Source organism: Caloenas nicobarica, chromosome 2 (genome assembly GCF_036013445.1).
Source record: "Caloenas nicobarica isolate bCalNic1 chromosome 2, bCalNic1.hap1, whole genome shotgun sequence".
Lineage (NCBI taxonomy): Eukaryota > Metazoa > Chordata > Aves > Columbiformes > Columbidae > Caloenas > Caloenas nicobarica.
The window spans coordinates 72,644,651-72,659,324 of NC_088246.1; the positions used below are offsets into that span (position 1 = coordinate 72,644,651).

Below are 14,674 nucleotides of genomic sequence, written 5' to 3' on the forward strand. Positions count from 1 at the left end.
GTTTTCTGTTCCTTTGTGGACCAAGGAAGAGGCCACTTTGTATTTACAGGATAAAAGTGGCAGGGGTCATAGCCGCGTAAGCAAGCAGGCTGTGACAATTTCACAATATATGAATTTTCACTTGGCTGAACCTTAGGGACCGGAAACTGGCCCAATTTTTTCTATTACTGTTACTCTGACTACCAAATCTCTCCTGCTCCCAGAATTCCTGGGCCAAAATTTTACTCGGAAACAGCTCAAACATATTTTGAAGATATGATGATTACTATTTCATGTGTTTCTCTTCTGGATGTCTGATTTCTGTCAGAAGAGATGCATTTGTGGACAGAGGAGATGCAGGTCTCAAACTCCAGCTCAGCTTTCCTGAGCCAGGATGTTCAGATATCTTGGCCACGAACCTAACAAACATTCAGGAACTGGGTTCAAAAGGTTCAGGCACCCAACTCTCAAACATCTGTGCATGGGTGAGTGTAATGCAATAGGACCTATTGGATACCGCTGCCTTCCTGGAGTTGCAGCTATATGTCAGCTGAGATACCCAAAGATAGACCTGTCCATAGACTCCATGCACAGGCAACCCAGTCCCACCCCTGGTGAACCCACATTTACTTTTGACAGGCTAGCCCTCAAACATTCACATGTCTAAGTGAACCAAACCTCCAGACCACTTTGATTTTCGAGGAGAAGGGCAACACAGACCTGAGAGTAAGGGAAATCTGGCTAGGTGCTATTTGTAGGATAACAGAACAGCCAAGGGTATAATGAGGAAGATTCAGTGAAGATACAGCAGCCCCATCAAGCAACATCCATGCTCCCCAATTAAGCAATGTTGTCACAGTCACATAGCCAATGTTCCCTGCCATTCAGTTCACAGCTGCCTGTACCTCAGCTGCTTTGCACTTCTTGTGTGATCATGAGCAAATCACCAAGCGCCTCAGTTTTTCTTCCTGCAAAATACTGATGGCACCACTACTTTAACTCAAAGAACAGCCACCAGTTCAGAGATTGCTGACCTACCACACACACCAAGGAAAAACCTTAGTAGAGGATGCAGTATATTTTCTTAAATGCAAGGGACTACATGACCAAATAGGTGTATTACATCTCTGCTGTACATAGCTCTGGGCCAATATATATTTAAACACTGGAAGATGTTCTTTTAACCAATATTTAACCACAGTGTGGTCAATAAACCATTGACAGACTATAATGTATATAAATCTTCCCTTATTTTCCTCTGCCAAAGAACATAGCTAAATGAACCAACTTATTCTCCAGTACTCCTCACATTAATTGTGGTTGTAGTCTAGAGATAGGTTCATACTAGCATCTCAGCACTTGTTTTCTAACCTCATCTGGTCCAAAAGTGCCACTCTTTGCAATCAATTAATTTTTGAAACTTTGAAGGAGAATGGATTGTAGAGTTCTGACTAGCAGGAAAAAAAAAATCAAGAGATTATTTTTCTAATAAAAAGGAGTTATGATGTGAGAAAAAAACAAAACCAAAAACCAATCAAATTATTTTGAAAATAAATTGGCCAACCTGAGAAATATCACAATTTCTAAATAAGTAATGGAGAGAGAAGGAAAAAAACCCGAATCCAGCTCATATTAGCCATCTGGCTCTGAACTTTGGAACTTAATACTGTTACAAAAAGACAGGTCCTTGATTAGAAAGAAGGTAGTTGCTGCTTTGAAGGCTGGACTCACTCTTAAATTAAATCTTCTCATACCCTGAGAGACTTTTCTGTATCTAACTACACCATTCATAGTGAGCATTTAGAATTCATCTATACAAATTCACTTATACGTAGTAAGTCAGAATTATTACTCTACACATACGAATGCAACTGTACTCGTAAAACCGAGCACCTTCAGTATAGTTTGCAGGTTCTCAATACCGCCAAGATCTTGCATGTATCAGACAGATGCAGTCTCTTGAATGTATGGCTAGTTTAATGAAGTAGTTATATCATATATATCTATAAAAATGGCACACCTGATATATTTTAGATTAGCTGGGGACACCTGCTTACATACAATACATCTGAAGTCTAGAACCATGGCTATATAAACAGATCACATGTGTGTTTCTTTTCCTTTTCTGAAACGCAGAACAAATCCTGCAAGAGAAAACAACATGACAAACATTAAAGCAGAGCTGAAAGCTGTCCAGAGCTACAGGTGGAAAAATTCCTCTCTGCATCATGTGTCTTTCATTCTATCACTGTGCAACTAAAAGGCTGAAAGATATAGGTGCATTTTTTATTTACCCATATATTTGGGTGAAGGAGTGATAAATAGCAAGAAGGGATATAAATTCACATGTATTTAAGGAACTCTTATTTTTCTAAAGAGTGAAATAATGAAATAACCACTGTCAACCTCAAAGAACAGAACTGAGATCAGCAAAGAGAGCAGCCTCAAAGCCTGAGGGAATGGGGCAGGAGGAGCACTTGCTACTCACCGTATGAATGGCAAGCAAAGAGAAAAGCGGACCTGACCTTTCAGGGAGACCTGGAAACGGCCCCAAGAGCACTGGTCATTAAAACAAAACAAAACACACAAAAAGGCATTAAGAAAACCTCACTCCAATGGGAAGAGGAAGTGGTTTAAGGGGATTAGGTCCCGAAAAACAAAGCTCCACTCTTCCTCAGACTGCTGAGTCGTCCCAGAAATATTCTTCTATAGCATTGATGGGGCTGTGAAAACGGGCAAATGTTGGCAACTACTCAACAAACGATAGTAATGGGAGGTGACATCTTTGGACCTCAACCAGCTAGCATACAGTTGTCTCATTTTCATAGTGTGTCAAATGAAATTTAGACTTTAGTGCTTTGCTTGTCTTGCACCATTATATCCTTTCCAGAGCAGAACACAAAAGAACATTTACAACTTTACACTGACTTCGACCTGCAAACACAAATGCCAGCCCGCAAACACTAGTGCTGAATCATTTCTTTTCCCAGCTGCGACCTTTTTATCCTCTTTCCCTTTCATGTTGGTCCATTTCTTCATGAGTGGCTCTCATGGATCTCTATCACGGAAGCATTTGAGAAGATTTGGTGGATTTGATGAGCTGCAGGGAAATTTTCTCAGCCAGGAGCTTTTCATGTTGGGCAACACGCACAGTTCCCCTTTTCTGACAGTCCTTCTCCAACAGCCATAACAACGACAACCACAGCAGCCTAGTAACCTGTTTCACAAAACTGAAATGCCCTAAAGTCTTTGGATGTTACGAGCAGACACAGTGGCACGGCATTCATGGATACGAAACAGACATCATTTTTGCCTTGGCACTCTTAAGACTGGGATGGCTGACTAAGTCTTCTCTATCTTGAAACTAAACAGATGATACTGTGGAGCCACAGCCACCCTTTGCTAGGACCAGGATTACACCCTCTCATTCTTTTACTGAAGCAACAGCCTCTTCAGCTGTGCCAACCCATCCCATCTGGAAACAATGCTATTCAGATCAGACACTTTAAAAGCACTGACGCTTTTTTTTTGAAGCTGGCATGTCTTGCTGCATCAAGGCATAAAATATCAGTCCCTGAAGCTTCAAAATAACTGAGAGATTTGGGCTTTAAAATGGGAGGGAGTTTATGGACTCAAAACAGAGCTGAAGTTGAAGTCCCTGAAGTTGGTTAGTTGTTTGAGTGACAGAAAACAGTTGTAGAGATGGACAAGGAAAGAGAGGTACCAAAATGAAAGCAGGCAATACAAGTTTCAGGTAACTGCATGGCGAATTTTGTAGAAGTGGTACTAGTATGAGTGCTGGGTTAGATCTGAATTAGTCTGAGATTACCACAGAAGAATAGGGGATATCTAGTACCACCTAATTCTGCTCAAGCTGGAAATACCAGAAAAATACCCTCTGCTTGTGGTATTTTGACACTTCTGGGTTCAGAATAGTAGTATATAGAAACAAGTAAAAATTAGCAAAAGGCCTGAACCACAACTCCACCCAATATCCATAAATTTGAGAACTCCCAGCACATGGTGCACACTTTGTAGGTAAGTTCAATGGGAGATTGACACAGGGGGAAAAAAAGCTACAATGACTTCTCAAAAAGTTGAAAAACATAACTCTTCTGGAATACAATTTTATTACACAAGCAGATGAAGACTCATCAAGGACCCAGTTCAGTGAAGCACACACATACAAATGAATATGGAAGGACTTGAGCACGTGCGCAAAGTTAAGCACACATTCAATCACCCTGCTAAACACAGGGCACAGGTTCTACCCCTTAGCAGTCATTTCCCATTCAGAAACCCTTGTCCAGGAGAGAAAGGGGAAGAAGGAGGGTTGTTTAGCACGATATTTTTAGATAGATTTTTAATGGAATATTTGTTAAGCTTTCTTCCACCCCGACTCCCCCCTGCCCGCTGTCTGGGTTTGGTGTGTGTTTTTTAAATGGTTAGCAATGCATCACAGTACGGCTGCTGTTTAAACATTTGCCTGAAAAAAAATGTAGTCTGCGCTTAAGAAAAGTGGTTTGGCACAAATCAGACATTTTCAAACATCCATTTACCAGATGGGTCACTTTGTTCAATTACAGAGGAAAAAAAAGATGGTGAAGGAGTTGAAAATCGAGTGGAATGTTCCCAAACACACAGCATTGTTTACTATCTGCATGTCTCCTGGCATCCTGTGAGGAACTATCAATAAGCTCTTCAAAAATGTTCCTTTCCTTTAAAGAAGTCTGCATTTTTAATGATAATAAAAAGGCAGCAAATATACTCTACAATAGCCTGATGGAAAAATGTGCTAAAGTATTTCTATAAATCAAATGTAGCAGTTTGGCATTAGCTCTGAGGCAGTAAATTTAGTAAATTAGGACCAGATGATTTTAAAATAGAATCTTACATAACTTTCTAGCGTGATATATATTTTTTTTAAATTAACACAAGTTTGTCTTCATGAAGTTATCTTGGCTGCTACCAGAATGTAGCTGGGTCTTTAAGAACCACATTTTTTGTTATTTATCAAGCACGGAATGTTTTAAATATCAAAGTAAAGAGGGGAATAGATTTCTCAAGACAGAAAAGGCTATAATCTGTACTGATCCACATAAGGTGTGGGGTGCTTTGTATCCCTAATGCCCCTGACTATTTCTCTCTCATTATTTTGATTAATAATAGTCTATTTCTCTATGCATCTTCCTTGCCTTCTTTCCCTCTTCCCACAAATTCAAAAGAATGTCTCCTTCCATTCCTCCCCGCAGTGGTTACAGCTGTCACAAATGCAACTTGGTCCAACAGACTTTTCTTTCACCCATGTGCTTAGGTCAGGAGTCAGCATCTGGGACCTTGCATTTCTTATGCTTTTCCACTTTTGATCCCTGTACCAGAAGACCCAACTCTGAGAAATGAGGGAAATGAGGAAAATGAAATTATAAGACCAGTCTAAGGACTCTATTCCACCAGCTTTAGTACAAAACTTTTGACCCATATATACCCAAAACTGCTTTTCCAGCATGTCTTTGACTTTCACGTTTCTGAGCTACTGCATACACCACTAGACAGTCATGTAAGACCATTGCTTATGTTCTGGGAAGAGGGGATTGCATACATCCAGCCTTTGTGGTCTTCTTTTTGGGCAAACACTCACCCCTACCACAATCTTTCGCTGGATAAACAACTTCTGGAATAGCTACTGTGAACCTACCCCACAGCAGCTGGGCTCTCTCTGGCATGCTACCATGCCTTACTTTTGAAAGCATGACTAAGGTTCTTATCCAGTGTTTACTTATTGTCTAGAGAGGCAGAGCCAACACACTCTATCTCAAAACTTTAAAGGAGAACCTCTCCAGTACCCTGACGCTTCCCAGGATTTTTAGCAATGGCTTCCAGATATACATTCTTCAAGACCTTATGGTATGACAAATGAGCTAAGCCCTTCCTCAAAAGCCATGAGCACATGTGGAGCCAGACCTTCACAGCTCCCAGACAGGGCTGAACTCTGAGGAGGTGAGGAGTCAAATCCTCATGTCAACCCTTATGACTCAAGCCCTCCTCAGACTTCAGAAGCAAACATCATGAATCAATTGGGACGTGAGGGAAAGGCCAGACAGAGACTGTAGGTGTTGAAGGAGACACCAGCAAACTGTGGTGTGCAGCTTTCCTTTCATGTGATCCCAAGACTGGTGCTTCTATCAGCTGTGCAAGGGTAAGTACTCAGCATGAAGCAGGCAGAAGAATAACTGTGGCGGGTACTCGTGAGAGCCGAGTTATCTGCAGCACTGCCTCCCTCAACAGAGACAGTCGACTATGAGCAGCCAATTAAGTCAAAGCCAAGGTTCGGGATGCAATGGAGCGTGGGCCAAACCCTGGTCCCAGTGAAGTCGAGGGAAGCTTTGCCAATGGGAATGTGCTCTGTCCTTTTCACCCCATCTTTGGCTACCCCGTTGCTGGAAGCATTCAGAGTTCGCAAATGCTAGCAATGGAAAAGAGAGGGAACAGAGTTCCCACGTCCCTTCTCTTCTGCTATTGTTTCCTGAGAGTCCTGCAACACGCAGAAATGCAATGATCTTTTCTTTAAACGACATTGGACTGAATTGCTTGTTAAAAATATCAGAAGAGTAGGAGGGGTTTGGAAATCAGCCATTTTCCTTTAAAGAATGATTTTAGGAGAGCACACCATAAACAGATTTAGATGGCAGCAAAGATAACCATTTTTGGCAGTTTTGCGGAGACGCAAATTTACACTGAGTATGAGATGAGAGCTTAAATGCCAACACTCAAAGAAGAAAAAAAATAAGCCAGACAGTGTGAGACATTTCACATACTGTTCTTTGTTGTTATGGATATCAACTGACCTCCATAGATCTGGTTGAAGAGAAAGAGAGAAAAGATGCTGGCTTTCCTATTACATATCCTCCCTCCAAACATCTCTAAAAAAAAGCAATTTCCCTGAAATTCTTTAAGCCTCAAATCAAACCAAGGCTGATACTTCATAGGAAATGTAACTGCAAAGGCAAGTCCTGAATTTCCCCTTTGGATTTATCTTTTTAAAAAATATATGTAATTTGCATTTTATTAAATTTTCATTGTTTTTTCTACTCCTCCTACTGGAAAGAACTGGTTGCTGGCTAGTGGACAACAACCAAGCTGCTGGCCCTACCAGGGAGATAAGCTTTTGATGCTATGAAAGAGTCGCTGGTGAAAGATGGGGAGAGGGAAAACATGAGGATATGAAATATAACAACAGCAGACCACCTTTGGTAAAAGAAGTGTAGGAGATATTCAACAAAGGGCTCCTAAAACCAGAGAGAACAAAACTAACAGGTTTTGCAAACAAAATAGGTACAGTTGGCTAGTCCAGCCACAGGACGATTCCTTGGATTATGTGTAAAACCGATGGGCAATTTACAGTCACGAAAAGCTGTATTTTAGGGTCAGTTTTGAGTTTTTGCCAAGTTAAAGTAGTGTGCATTTTGCAAATCAAGGGGAAGGGGGGAGTATTTAGACATGGGTTTCTTTGGTCCTGGCTCCCTGAGATGGGGCTAAGATGTAGAAATGCTTTGCACAGAGGATTCTTGGGATTTCAAGGATTTTGATGCAGTATTTTAAAACTATCTAATAGATGGGTAAAGACTTCAACATACACCCCTTCCTATATTACAACTTTGTAGCTTCATGCTTCTGTACAACCTCCTTCCACGCAAGTTCAGAGGAAAGTTCTGGCGTGTGTGTTTGGAAGTGGGGCTCTCCACCCCAGGACTGGGAAGGCAGGAGGAGGGGAAGGAGAGGCAGGCGGGAAGACCAGGCAGGAGCAAGGCACCGAGGCTGGAAAGAGCAGAGCCATGCACTTCCGCGTTCCAGACAAAGCTTCTGTGGATCGGAATGACTCGGTATGTGCATGCATGGAGGCAAGAGAGATGGTATCTGCAGAGAAAAAACTTACTGATGCTAGTCTACACAACTTTATCTGCCTAGATATCAAACAGGATGCCACAGGAAAGTGAACCTTTTTACTCCAAACCACTGTTTCCTACCTCATTGTCCACACTCCTGCTCTCACGAAGAGTTCCTTTGCAGGTGGGTTGTATGCTGCTTGAGTCAAGGCTTCATTCCCTCAAACCTAGGATGCTGCTTGCATGTATTCAAAAGAGCTTGGGCTGTTTTCAAACTGGGATCATAATGCTGTGGTGGGCTGGTCAGCCTCCACAAAAGACCAAACCAAACACACAAACAAAAACCTTATTCAATTCACCCCTATTTTAACAATCTTAATAGCTGGTGGAATAATGTAACGTGATCCATGTGGATAAAATCTCAGCTCTAGAGTTTTGCCCAAACTGGGGAAAGTTCAAGCAGAAAGTTCAGGTAAAGATCTAGTTTTTGGATGCTAACACTATAACTTCTCATGACTGCATGAAAAGCTTAACATGCTTAAGCTTTGTGCCTAAGTTTCTTGTCTGAGGCAATTCCGGTTCCAATTCTGGCTTCCTTTCATCTTAAACGAGCTGTGATGCCTAAACATACATTTCCTCTTGAGCAACCTCCCTGTATTACGTTTATCATATTTCATCCAGACAATTGTGAACCAGAACAGAAGTCTTTTGCAGTCTCCATAGCTATGCTATTTCTCAGCTTTTCTTAAGAAAAACAAAAAAACACTCTTTTGGCATCAGTAGCTTGAATGGCATGCATGCCACATGTCTGGAAGCAAGCCTGTATTTTTTAACCCATGTATTAAAAATATTCAGTGCCAGAGGGGAAAAAAAGGAGCATGTTCTGTGAGCACAACTGTTAGACTGGTTTGTTTGTTTGGGAAATGAATAAGCCTTTGACAGCATCTCTGGGAGGAATAGGCCAATGTGTGCTCCATCCTGACATTCTTTTCCTTCTCCAGTCTTCTCCACATACCTTACATTCTTCTTGACTTCCCAACACCACCAGTTGGTTGGCAGGCAAGCACTGGGGACCCAGTCTGCCACAGTCCCACACACACCTTAAAGCCACTGGCTTCTGCCATCTTTCCTAATCAACACATTAATGTTATCTGCACCAGCGCAAATAACAAGGTTTGCAGAGCTCTTACTCGCCTCGGCTTTGCAAAGTGCGTGTGGCAGCTCACCCACAGTTGCTGCTGTTTTCTACAAATTCCTGCCAAGGGTGCTGAGAACGTGAAGTCTCCCTCACCCACAGGCTCCACACCAGCTGGATGGCTGGGGCAGCCATGCTGCACGGACCTGGAAAGGCTCTTCTTTTTCATCCTCATCTGCAGCTAGTAGCCAGTACTTTCTCTCCATTCCCCAGGGAGAGATGGGTTGCTCATGCTGTTTTAACAGCGATTCCACTGTTTCCCTTTCCTGTGTTCATTTCCCCGTGAGAAGGTGACTGCCTGCTTCTCCTAACAAGCGAAAATTGTAGTGATATTTATTTTCTTTTTTTTTTTTTTTAACTGAACAGACTTTGCAGTTTTTATTTACTGGGTCAGGCTGGTGGCTTGGTGATAGCCAGAGCCAGGTTACCAAAACTCCAGCTGCCTTCCATGATTTCTCAAGCTAACAAAGACTGGATTCAGTTTCAAAACCTTTTGGGTGGGAGGACATCAGTATGTTTCTTTCTGGCTGGCATTTGAAGCAAAACAGGGAGGACAGAAGGAGCTGCATTTATTCCCTTTATCTGAAGGAGGGTCACTAAACAGGGCCTTGACAGTTGACTTACAAAGCTAAATGAGCGATTCCTGAAGAAACACTGCATAAAATGCCCTTCTTGAGAATGTGAACAGCTTTTGTGCCTGATTGTGAAAGGAGGTGGGATGCAGAATTCTAGAGCAAGGCTAGTGAACCAGCTCTGTGCTTAAAAGGCATCTTAGGCAGAATGGCAAAGGATAGTCAAATTTAAAAAGATACTCCTATTAACAATTTTTATTCTTGCAATTTGACCCTGGAATTTAAATCTGACTGCTATAGCGATCACTACCCACTCATCTGTCTGCCAGGACAGACCTCCATTACTGTTAAATGGAATGGACTGCTTGCTTGAAAAGATTTCCATTGCTAGTCAAAGAAAAACAGAGCAGACTTTGTTTTGGTTTGCTGAAATGCAAAATATTCCCTTCTTTGGGTGAGAATGAAATCTTTTTCTCGTTATCTCCTAGTGAGGTGGGAGACGGGGCCCCTTCTGTGCACACAGACGCAAAAGCCTGCCCACATCAGTGGTGAATTTTTGTTCATGTTCTTTTCAGGAAAGAGCAGCGTTTCATCTTTTTTAACAGACTTGTCCAAGCAAGCAAATTCCACCACTCCGATTGTGTATAAAACCACTCTATTCTGAAAAAATCCCACCTAGTGCATTGCCACTAAACCAGTCTGGGTAGTGTTATAGAGGCAACAGGACTAAGGCTGATTACCAGGACCCTCCTTTGCTCATAAAGTGCAGTGGCAGTATAACCAAGTTAATTTTAATCCCAATCCCCATGCCAATTATCACAGCAAGAAGTGCTGTACATGCCACACAACACTATCCAAAGGACAGTTAGGGCTTTGTGCAGGGGAAAAACTTAAAAAAGGAAAAAAAGGTCAGTGTTTCCCAGACACAGAGCTCAGAGCTTACAGACCCTTCCTGAAAAGGGTTTCCCAGCTGTGAGGGAGACACTCTGCTGTGTCTCTCCTTTCTCAGGTTGTGTCACGGGGAAATAAGAACAAGGGATTTTTGTTTGAGTAACCTTTCAGAGCAGGATATCCATCTCGTGTTGTTCTCCTGTCAATTGTCACAGGGCAATAGCTGGCTGGTTTGCTTCAATGGGTATTCCCTTCCCAGCCCAGTTGACAGCTCCCTTCTACATTGTGCACAAGGGCCGTGGCGGGCGAGCTGCAGAGCTCAGCTGACAAGCATCCCCTTTGGCTGTCCTACCATTTCACCTGCTGCTGTCCCCCAAATACCCCAGAACCCCAACTGGTAAGCAGGAGGGCACCAGGAGGACACAGACCACTGGTGTGGTGAGAAATAAAGCAAGCGATAAGCTCACCAGGATGGTGCATAAGAGTAGGAGACAAGCAGTCAGTTGCCCAAATGAGCAGAGAGTAATATTAATTGCTGTCAGCAAAAGCAAAGAAACAAACAAAAGCCATTGATGCAGGCACAAGACGAAGTCACAGAACTCATTTGCTACTCTGCTGGAATTGCAGCGGCATAAAATATGAGGCGGTGAATCAATCCATCACTGTGCTGTGAAGCAAAAGACACATTACATGAATAACCCTCCTGAGAACTTCAATAGGGCCCTGTAGTTATAAATCCTAGCAATATAGCTCAAGTTGCCTCTGCAACACAGACTTCAGTAACGCCAGGTCTTGGCTCCTTCATCAGCATGTTCCATTGTGTAATTAAGCTGATAATCCAAGGAAACCAACTCAAAACTTTACTAGACTACGTCTGAAATACAATATTACATAGTAAAAGCACAGCAGTTGACAAGGTCATCAAGAAAAGCAAAGTGCTTGGACTAACCACAAATGTGTGCTTGCCACAATCCTGACACAGTAATGTGTCAAGGTTAGGGGATCATATTGACAAATCTCTCTTTCAAGGTATATCTAATTCCTGATATTCGTGATAGATCAGGGAGCTCCGCCACACCGCTAGCTCTGCTAGAAGCGTTGCACTAAGCAGGAGTATTTCACCCTTGTGGAAACTAAAAACCCCCTCAAAGTGCAAAGACAACCTTAGATGGTAAATGCAGTAGGTGAGAGAGGGAAAGGGAGGGTGCGTGAATAAAATGAACAGTGGGACTTCACTGAGGAGGTGGTGTGCAGTGGCAATCTCTTTTTCTCCCTGTAGAACAGCAGTTCTTGGGTCTGCTTCTTCAGAATTGTAGAGTATAGCTATCAACACTGATAGACTCTGTGGGTTTTGTGCCCAAGTGTCATTCCAGTGGCATCTAATTCAAAGCTTTTAATATGAGTTAAGGAGAACAATAAAAGCAAAATAATATATAAAATAGAACAACCCAACTAGAATTTTACATTAACACATCTGTTACCTCATATTAAGATCAGTCAGAGACATTTTACATACACTGAAAGCAATGCCGGCTAAACGAAAAGCAGAAGGCACAGCTTTTCAAATGTGCTGAGGTTTCATAATGTGATTGTAAAGCATTCTGAAAAAGGAAAAACACTAATTATGTTAAAAGTATCACTATCGGTGGGATTACTGGAAACCAGATGCACTCTGGATTTAAATATAGGTGAAGTCAGATATACAGTTCTACTTTTATTTTTGTCTCTGACACATATTCAGTTCTTATTAATGTGGTTTTACAGTCTTTAACATATTTATCTTCATAACAATGCTGCCACATAAAGAGATTATACAGGACTTAATCAGGGAATAAGATTTGGATGCTAGCCCAATACCACACTAACACCTTAGCCATTGCATTCTCTATGCTTAAGACAAATTTTCTCCTCCCAGGAGAAATTTTTATCCTTGGAGTATGACGGGCAAAAATATGCAAAAAGAAAATCAAAGGTCAAACTCTGCAATTAAGAAACACTCCAAAGGGATTTGCACTCTCCTAATAGTAAGCTGGTTATGCATAATCACTGGAAGAATTATTTTCTTAAATAAAATGTCTAAGGACACAACATACAAATGAGCTTTATTCTCTTGAAACTACCCAAATGTATTTTGATGCTACACTTAAAACAATGCCACGCCAAACTCACCGCATATAAAATATTATCTGTTTCAAGTATCTTCTTGGAAAACCAGAAGAATCAACAGCAACAAAAAAACGGAAAGAAAAACCCAGAGAAAAACTCCCACGAGGGGTTATAGCCTGCAAAGCTACAGTACTACTCTGCACTACAGAAAGCAGAAGTTCGCTTTTCTCACTAATAACTGAGACATCTTTTGTACTGACAGGGACTCACACCGATGAATTATTAGGGCATGTGCAGTCAAGACAACCGTACAGAAAAAAAATATTTTTGCATTCATTCAGTAAATTTGTACAGTACAACCCCACATTTTATGCTGGAACTAGAGAATGTAGCAGATTGCAGATAAAAGTACCGCATTCCTTAGAAGCCATGAAGCCATTTTAGCAATAGGATCCCTCTCTAGGGCTTAGTCACATGAGAATTTAAGGATATCACTGTACTATGGAATGAAGTTATGTTTGTAATCTGGTAGTACAAGATTATTTTTTGCTGTTTTTCTTTAGGCCACTAGAAATAGTCTTGAGTCCATCTGTGACCTAGAAATGTTGGGTAAGATCCAACTCGGGCAAAAGGGAGAGAATTTATTTCCTATTCATCTAAACAAGCTGGACCATGTCCCATACACAAAGATTCCTATTATGTGCACCATATTAATCATGCCTGATTAAGAGGTCTAATTTAAAAAGCACAGAAGATCACCACACATTTATTTTCCCTGCTCTTTCCTGCCCCCAAGATACCTGAGTTAATTATTACTCTCTTCCAAATAATCCGTATTTGCCACGGTCACTCTTTATAATGGACATCTCTAGATCATTAAAGCCATCTTGGCCTCTGGTGTCTAATCGGTGTTTAAATTGCTTTCCCAAGGAAAAGCGAACACTTGGCACCTTGATCCAAGAGGAAGAAGTTAAAAGATCATCTTTTGGGGACAAATGAGAATGAAAATCAATTACAAAGACAGCAACTGAGCAGCACAAAGCATTCAATTCCTCCAAAACCTACACAAGGTGATTATAGAAGGGGTGGACAGAAGGGGTTTGGTAGCACAAGGGGCTCCGTGCAGTCTGGCTGGGGGGACAGGCCCTGGCCCTGTGAGCCCCAGGCCAGGCTGTGAGAGCCGTTTCTGCTGCCTCAGCACTCTTGTCACTTGAGAGCCACCCTTCTCAGGGCTGCCTTCGCTGGTAGCCTGAACGCTTTGAACCTTGACAGGCCCAGAAATCCACCCAGCGCAGGAGGCAGCAGCCGAGGCGGGGGCGGCAGACAGAGGGCCTTTTGTCCCCAGCGTCCGTTTCTTGCCCAGACCTCGAGGTGAGCGGCTTTGAAAGAGCACGGGCGGAGCCGCTGGGTGACAGGAAACACGGCCGCCAGCCCTCGCCCTGTGAGGGGCCCTGTGTCCCCCCGGCGCGGAACCGGGGAGCAGCTCACCCGGGCGCGGCCCGGCCCGCTCCGCTCAAGCACCGCCGCGCCAACGGACCCCGCGCGCGGCGCCAACGGCCGCGGGTACCCCGCGCGAGGGGGAAGAGGAGCCAGGCAGTGGGCGGGGCCGGGAAGGGCCCACCCTGTCCCAGAGCGTGGCCAATGGGAGGGGCGCTATGCAAATGAGCGGGGCAGCCTGGCGGCGGGGCGGGCGGCGGGGGCGCGGAGAGGCGGCGGCGATGCGGCGCGGGGCGGTGTAGGTGCTGCGCGGGTCCCCCCCTCAGCGCTCCGCAGCCATGAAGTACAAGGTGAGCGGGCGCCGTTCTGGGGCTCGGGTAGGGGCGGGTGCTCGAAGTTTCTATGTCCCCCTGTCAGCGGCTTCGCTGGCGGCAGCCGAGCGGCTCTCGCTGAAGGGGCCGCAGCGCTGACGGGAGGCGGTCGGCTCGGGGCTCTCCCCGGTACCCCCCAGGACAAGCGGGTACAACCGTTGGGCCGGGGGGTGGCCAGCCCCCTCCCCCGCCTGCTGCTCCGTGCTGTCTCCAGGCACGGAGCCCCAGGAGACGTGCCCT

General features: G+C 43.6%; 1 protein-coding gene across 2 annotated transcripts in view; it reads left to right on the plus strand.

Annotated features, from left to right (window-relative positions):
• Nucleotides 1–14,674, plus strand: part of NEDD9 (neural precursor cell expressed, developmentally down-regulated 9) — a 77,604-nt gene that overhangs the window by 22,457 nt on the left and 40,473 nt on the right. Inside the window, exon 1 of one of the 2 annotated variants that reach the window (XM_065629976.1) lies at nt 14,337–14,413. The exons of the other annotated variant lie outside the window; for it this stretch is intronic. Coding sequence (XP_065486048.1) covers nt 14,402–14,413 — 12 coding nt within the window. The 5' untranslated portion in view covers nt 14,337–14,401. Of the gene's footprint in view, nt 1–14,336; nt 14,414–14,674 lie in introns of those variants that run through there. 2 annotated transcript variants of the gene reach the window in all.